Raw genomic sequence first — 7,865 nt, 5'->3', positions numbered from 1 at the left:
AACAACGAGTCAGTCGCTCAACGCAAATCTTTAACATTACCGGTGTTTCACCTCAGATCAGGTTTGCGACTACCGTTGCTGCTGTTGTGTTCGAAATTTCTGAAAATTCAATGTAGGCGGTTCTCTTTTCTGATGATTTATATAATTTGTATTATATATTTTCTAAAGTGAAAACCGTTGCTCGACTTTACTAACATGATAACACGTGTATTCATTTTTCCAACTTCTTAGAGGAGTAAAATCAAATATCTTGGACTTTTTTCGCCGAAAACAGTCTGTATCTTGATAAAAAAAAATGTTTCATTTTATATATTAGTATCAGTCATTTTACCTCTTTGATCAAATTATACTTGTATTGATTACCGACAGGTACTATGGTAAAACATAACAGTGTCAAAGAATAAATACTTTTATCCAGTATTGGGCTTTGAAACGAGCTTTTGTACAAAATTAAGACAACAACGAACGTAAGATGTCATTGCACATATATTTTGCATGCTCCATTTTTATTATTATTCGTTTTTGTATTACACTGTTCTTTGCTAATAATTACTATCAATTTATAACAATTCGGCAAATGACTGTTTTTATCCTCGTATTTCTACCGGGATGTCTGTCGTAAACATTGTTTTTGTATTTGCTACAAATCTGTGTTTTATGTTTCATACTAAATAAAATTTTGTATATGTATTGTGAATCTAATTGTGAGTTGTTTGACAAGTTGTGTAAGGAACTTAAAATTGCACAAAAGCACCGTAAATATTTCATTAACCCGTTCAGTAAAAAATCTACAGCGATCTATCAGCACCTTTATATACTTATACATTGAATAATAACTTTAAGTAACTTTATTAAAAATGACATATTCTTGGTTATATCCATGTTTTTGTTCATAAAAAGACCAGATAAAATACAAATAGAACGTTAAAAATATCATTTAAACTGGTAATGACATTTAATATATGTTTATATAAGGTTATTGGATATTTCTTATGTTTCACATTGAATTGTTTTATTATGTTGTTTGAAAAATGCATGTCTTCTGCCTATAGTAATGTTGCTACTTACTACAACATATATTGTATGTTAAATGCAATAGAACTATTTGAGTTGAGTTTGAAAATTTTAGTAAAGTATATACCTCCATGTTTATCATAAGCAAATACCTCTACAGGTACAAAAAGTAGACAGCAAAATACAAAACCAACAGTAGTTATATATCAATAATTTTTATTGTAAAAAACAACGCATTTTACAGATTTGAGCTGATATTCACATTCAAGGCAAGCAAAATGTCACAGAAATATACGTTTTAACATTTTGTTTTATTTCATCACGTGACGTTGTTCTGTTGTCTCTTTTGTATTTCTTTCGTAATTTTCAGTCAAAAATAAGAAAGTCAGTTACAAATTTATTCCAAACTTTTATCGAAGAGATATTCACCGAGACCATCGTCTCCAACACGTTCAAGTTGTCGGATGTAATTAGCGACTTGACTAATACTGTTTACCTGCTCGTCAAGGTAATCATGCTCCAGAATATGTGACAGCTGTGAAACAATATAAAATATATTTTAAAAAAATAAGATCAACATAACATTTATTAGGCATTAAATGTTATTACATTCATAGCTAAATCATATCATATATTATACAAGAATCATATCACATTTTATACAAGCAAATAATACGTTAACTCTAACGTTAACCTTAATTATATCAATGAATCAAAATTGATAACGAAACCATAATGTGTACGAAGGAATATAATAGTCATCGGCTTTAGTTTTAATAGTAGCCATTTAATTCTTTTTGGCACCTGTTATTTACATAACATCATAAAAATATCAGATTTCACATTGCAACCTAGTTTACAATACCCGCTTTCTTTTTCGGTTCTTACCCTTTTAATTGAAGGGGTATATTTCTTACAGAATGTGTTACTATTTTACATAAACATATGGCCATGTATTTATCTTTAAGATACTTACATGAGGATCTTTCTTCACACCTGCTGTTGTATGAAGTTTCAATAGCTCATCATTCACAAATCTTTCCAGGGCCAATGTGTCTTGCATTGCCCATAAACCATTTTGCCATGTGCTGCGTGCCTACACATAAATGTGGGATAAAAACATTTTGAATGGGCATAGAAATATTACTGCTAATTGGATTAGCCATCTGTTAAATCAATATGTGTAAACTTTGAATCAATATTTGTTGTCATCTCTTTTAAATCGATATTTATAGTCATCTCTTTTAAATCGATATTTATAGTCGTCTCTTTTAAATCGATATTTATAGTCGTCTCTTTTAAATCGATATTTATAGTCGTCTCTTTTAAATCGATATTTATAGTCGTCTCATTTAAATCGATATTTATAGTCGTCTCTTTTAAATCGATATTTATAGTCGTCTCTTTTAAATCGATATTTATAGTCGTCTCTTTTAAATCGATATTTATAGTCGTCTCTTTTAAATCGATATTTATAGTCGTCTCTAAAATCAATATTTTTAAATATTTTTTTCAAATAAAACATATATTCTTTTTAGTATACATCAACAAGACTTTTACTTTTCCTAGTAATTACACCATTTTATTGTTTTGTAAACTATATGAATAGATGAATAGGGTTGCACTACGAATATTTTTTCTTCCCTGTAAGTCTGTGTCTTATTTTGCAAAGAATTTATATATAACAACAATACAAAATGATAGAGAATTATGACAGGTTGCATTCCCAATATATTTCATATCATTTTATGATTGTAATATGAGGTGATCACTGATAAAAGTTACTGGTCAATTACCTGTGTCTATGAACTTTTTATACTGGTTCTTATCAGCTCATTATCGTTGTTAAGTTAATTTTCGTGATGAAATTTAACGCTCCCTTAACGGTAATTATATACATGTACATACTTCTTAAGTGTATATATTGAAGGTTTACAATCATCAATAAATAGCTTACAGAGTTACTGCGAAAAGTGGAACTTAACTGTAAATATCCAAAAAACTAAAATTATGGTCTTTAGAAAAGGAGGCATTATAGCTGCAAATGAAAGATGGCATTACGGCAATGAAGAAATAGAGATAGTGAATAGTTTCAACTATTTAGGTCTAGTGTTTACATCCGGAGGTTCCTTTAGAACAGCAACAATGACGCTAGCGGCAAAAGGACTCAAAGCGGTCGGGTCGTTATTCTCATTGGTAAAAAATATGCAAGTACCAACAAACATCATGTTTAATTTATTTGACTCTTTTGTGAGCTCAATTCTGACATATTCTGGTGAAATATGGGGCCTGTCAAGTGCGGAGTGCATAGAACGGGTGCATAGAAAATTTATTAAATGGACACTAGGTGTAAAAATGTCTACTAGTAATGTGCGGGTTTATGGTGAGTCTGGCCGTTTCCCTTTGATAATCGATCGAAAAGTAAAAGCAGTTAAATATTTTATAAAACTGAGCAGTAGAAAAAGTAATTGTATTTTAAATACTTTGCTTGATAGATTGTTAAATTTGACTGAAAATGCTATTGACAATTGGTTATTAAAAGTGAGAGATTTATTAAATGCAATTGGTTTTGGTGAAATATGGGTTTTCCCAGCATCTGTTTGTATAGAAAGATTTACGCCTGTTCTGAAACAGAGACTAAGAGACTTTTACATAGCAGAATGGTATATAGATATTAACACTAGTCCTTCGTTATATTTATACAAGGAAATCAAACAAACTTTTGAAATTCCCCCATATCTCATAATATTGAATAACTTGAAATACAGACGAGCAATTGCAAAGATACGTATGGGATCGCATGATTTAATGATAGAAAAGGCAAGACACTTTGAAAATGCAGTGCCTAGAGATCAGCGAAAGTGTATGCTATGTGACATGAATGACATTGAAGACGAATTCCACTTCGTTTTAACATGTAAATTATATAGAGACATCAGAAAGAAGTATATAAGTGACTATTATTGTAATCATGCAAGTGTTTACAAGTTCATTGAACTTTTAAATTCGACCAATAAAAATGTACTTATCAAGCTAGCATTATATATTCTTAAGGCTTTTAGAATCAGACAATCATTTTTTAGAGAGACCAATTAGTGTTCGAACAGTGAATGTGTAGTTTTCAACATAATAGTGTCATAATAGATGACGTATTTACCAAGCTTTCTATTTTCGTAAAAAATATATGAATTCTCGCTGTTTATTATTGTGTGTAGCCGTTGTGTTTTGTGTTTTGTGTATAATGTATGTGTTTTTCTATTTCTGTAAATATGATTATAATTATTACGCATGCTACAAATACGTGTCATATTGTATGTAAATGTCGATGAGCTGTTAATGTGCTTAAGACTAATAAAATATATGTTATGTTATGTTATGTTATGTTATGTTATAAAAATACATTGTTCTTTTTAAAAAAGTATTGAAATTTGTTCAAGTGAAAATGAAACTGTCTTCTTTACTTACTGGACAAGGTGGGAGTGACTTTTCGCTTGGCGATATCTCCTTCTGACTTGACATAAAAGTGCAAATCTGTATAAATCAATGTAAGACATAAAGGTGCAAATCTGTATAAAGCAATGTGAAACACGACTTTAAATGTCTGAAAACTATTATATACATCTGTAATGTGTATTTTTCATTTCTGATGCCGCTGATTTACAACGCTTTGTATAGTTACAAATATAAAATCATCATATCTTTATTTGAACTATTACATATAATCTAATACCATTGTTTAATATTAAATGTAATGCTTATTTCACATATTGTACAAAAAAGGTGTTCACTAATTCCCTTTCTAAAACTGCTAGTGCAAAAAATGGAGGCAACACAGTTCCTCTTCATTTGTTATGTATATTCTTCGCATTGTACAGTTACACATAGAAAATTATCATATCTTTATTTGAACTATTATGTATAATCTAATACCATTGTTTAATATTTGATATAGATATAATGTAAATTCACGTAGTGTACAAAAAAATGTTCACTAATTCGATTTCTAAAATTGCTTGTGAAAACAATGGAGGCAACATGGTACCTCTTCATTTGTTTTGTACTCTATGAATAGCAGCACGCACCCTATCGAAAATCCCAGGCATTATGGTACTTTTCTTATTTGATTAGTGTTCTATAAAAAAGGCTACTTACACATGCATGTCCCCTTTCGAATTCTTTCATTTTTGAAAGTTCTTGTGAGACGGTTGTGCACATATTGTTAAACTGAAAATAGAACCGAACTAGATTAAAGACGAAACTTCCAATTTCTTGATAAAAGAAAAAAAGCAATTATTACTTCGAGTAAATATTAAAAGCTAAATTTCAGAAATGTTCCAATTTTTTTATACAAAATTGTAATTATTTGCGGGAAAGTTAATATGACATTATGGCCATCCAAGAGTAAATGGTGAGTGTTCAGGTAAAATTAAAATAACTGTTTTCGCTTAAAATGTTTCTATTATCATATTCTAACAACGTGCCAGTTTTAATTTTGCCTACATGTCTGTATGAAAACTCCCGAAAACGTCCTTAATGTTAACAATAACGTCATGTTTACGTTAACGCGTATACTACTTACGTTAAGATTGTTGAGAGAGACGGTACCACCACGTTTGTTTATGTACTCAATCAGTCCAGTAGCGTGCTGGCGTTCTTCCAATGATGCTTTCTCGAACCATTTAGCGAACCCTGGCAATGCTACATCAGCCCGTCCGAAATAATGACTCTGTAAAATGTATATTACATGTTATATTTCATAAAGAGTGCGTTAGTCGTGTTGAAAATAACGGTTCATTATATTTAATGTCTATATTTTTTGTTAAAACTTTGTTGTAATGCAGAAATATGTATTTGATCGCAAACAAAATGCCATATTTCCATGTAATATGACACATTTTCAGGGACATTTAATGAAGTCCAGTGGCTTGTCATTTGAACGTCACATTAACAAGCTTATCTCGAAATACATTAAATGATACAATGTATACTATCCCAGGAAGCAAGTTGCTTCATATAAGCGTTACGTAACGTGTACGGTTGGAAATATATATTACTTGATTTATTTACGAACAACTTTTGTTTTTACCGTAACCATGGCATGGACATGTTTGTGGCCGCTGCGAAATGGAAATGCTCTAGTGAAATCAATGGTACTTTGTGGGTTATAATCTACATAATTATAATGTTTGCATGGGATGTTAACGTAACCGTTAGTTTTAATGATACTAGTATTTTGATACACATAAAGTGATGTAAAATCGTACGTATAAATTTAGTAAGAGCTCTGTTTCTTGAGTTGATCTTTACTTTCAAATTATGTACGTTTAACAGATTGTTGTATGATAAAGTTAAACTTACGTAAGCCTGGTACATGTAACTGGCCTTGAGTTCATACTGTATCTGTAGAACAATCTTGTTGTTCACTTCATCATCGTAGTTTTGTGTTACCCTCTCCACATCTGTAATGTCAAAACCATAGTGAAATCATATCTTATATATTAACACGGAGTTGTAATGTCAAAACCATATCATAGTGAAATCATATCTTATATATTAACACGGAGATTTTCCTGCACTTTTCAAAATAGCCGTCTGAATATGGCATGAAGAAAAGGCTTTTTCAAGGTTAACGATAAAAAGGGTTTTGTTTCAATCAAAGTTACGGTGGGTTTTTTTTTTTAATTAAAAAACAGTAATATAAGTTGACTTAAACAAAGAAATAACTACTTTGTAGTGAAGCTATACAGAACCCTGGAAGGGCCGAAGCTATAGCGAATTTCAACATTTTCCTATTCCTATTTAAGTGGCGGCGTGGACGAGTGGTATACCTGCCGGACATGTAATCTAAGGATTGTTGGCCGGATGGTTTCAAACCCCGTCAGGGAAAAGCCGTTGTTCCCTTGAGCAATAAACTTTACATTCATAGCTTAGTACCAGTTTGTTCCAGGAACGGATTCGAGAGTGTTTCAATAAGCTTATAGTTTCCAACACAATCGAACTAAAATAAATTCGAACAAAGTAAACAAACAAAGAAAGACTTACTTTGCAGTGATGCTAAACAGAGCCCTAGAAGGGCCGAAGCTACAGCGAGTTTCAACATTTTCCTATTCCTAAACTACCTACTGCTAACTGTTTGTCCGTAAGTACGCTTGTAATGAAATTGCCCTCTAAGATAATGATATTACATACAAAGTCCATTAGGTGATAAATTGTACATGAGAAATGATATAAATGTGTGACATGAGTTATCTTTAAACTAAATGATTTCAAAGATAAAATATTCAAGTTTCAGATTTATAACTACGTAAAATTATACGATAATATAATTTTGACTTTTAAGGTTTTTTTATAATAATTTGTGAGAAATGATCCAGAAGTTTTATCATTTACAACTTTGTAAAAGCATGATTTATTGAAGGCGCGTTTCACTAGCTAGTACAAGGGTCTTTCAAACATTTTAAAGATCCTGCTAGTATTTACATATGAGTATGAAAAGTAACTCTCATTTCTTCCTATAACCTCTAGAGTTGTCTTCCCTGTCGTTATAATACAACCTCGTTTATTGTGCTAAATGATAAAATCGTTTTTTATCTGTTCTTAGATTCTTAGATTATAATCATTTTATTACGAAAAATTGTATGTATTTATATATAAATTGGTTTACAAATATGTACCTCGTCTTGACGTATACTTTTAATATAGAAAAAATATCAATGCGTTACTAAAAAAACGAAGTATAGAATATTTTTTATCTAGATTCCGAACATCGTCCTATAATTTAGCTGTTAAACATGGAAGATACAATAATATCACAAGACATGAGAGTTTTTATGAAAATATGATTGAAGGAC

The 7,865-nt window shown here is 30.7% G+C and overlaps 1 protein-coding gene across 1 annotated transcript; it reads right to left on the bottom strand.

The window, feature by feature from the left end:
* Positions 1 to 1,213: 1,213 nt before the first annotated feature.
* Positions 1,214 to 7,218, bottom strand: LOC132733885 (yolk ferritin-like). Its single transcript, XM_060720612.1, has 7 exons — positions 7,057 to 7,218; positions 6,373 to 6,473; positions 5,594 to 5,740; positions 5,167 to 5,238; positions 4,480 to 4,545; positions 1,991 to 2,110; positions 1,214 to 1,549 (listed from the first exon to the last, which is right to left on the bottom strand). The coding sequence occupies exons 1-7, from the start codon at positions 7,112 to 7,114 to the stop codon at positions 1,412 to 1,414; spliced, it is 702 nt and encodes a 233-aa protein (XP_060576595.1). The 5' UTR covers positions 7,115 to 7,218; the 3' UTR covers positions 1,214 to 1,411.
* Positions 7,219 to 7,865: the final 647 nt, after the last annotated feature.

Source organism: Ruditapes philippinarum, unplaced genomic scaffold, assembly GCF_026571515.1.
Source record: "Ruditapes philippinarum isolate M1 unplaced genomic scaffold, ASM2657151v2 ctg105_1_1_1_1, whole genome shotgun sequence".
NCBI classification, from domain to species: domain Eukaryota; kingdom Metazoa; phylum Mollusca; class Bivalvia; order Venerida; family Veneridae; genus Ruditapes; species Ruditapes philippinarum.
This window is presented reverse-complemented; position numbering and strand designations above follow the sequence as displayed.

Bases quoted from the DNA above. Each gene is read 5' to 3' on its own strand.
- LOC132733885 (XM_060720612.1), bottom strand. From the start codon at position 7,114: ATGTTGAAACTCGCTGTAGCTTCGGCCCTTCTAGGGCTCTGTTTAGCA. The intron at 5,741-6,372 runs GTAAGTTTAACT...TACATTTTACAG, and splicing joins GTTACATGTACCAGGCTTAC to AGTCATTATTTCGGACGGGC. The intron at 2,111-4,479 runs GTAAGTAAAGAA...ATTTATGTGTAG, and splicing joins AGTCACTCCCACCTTGTCCA to GCACGCAGCACATGGCAAAA.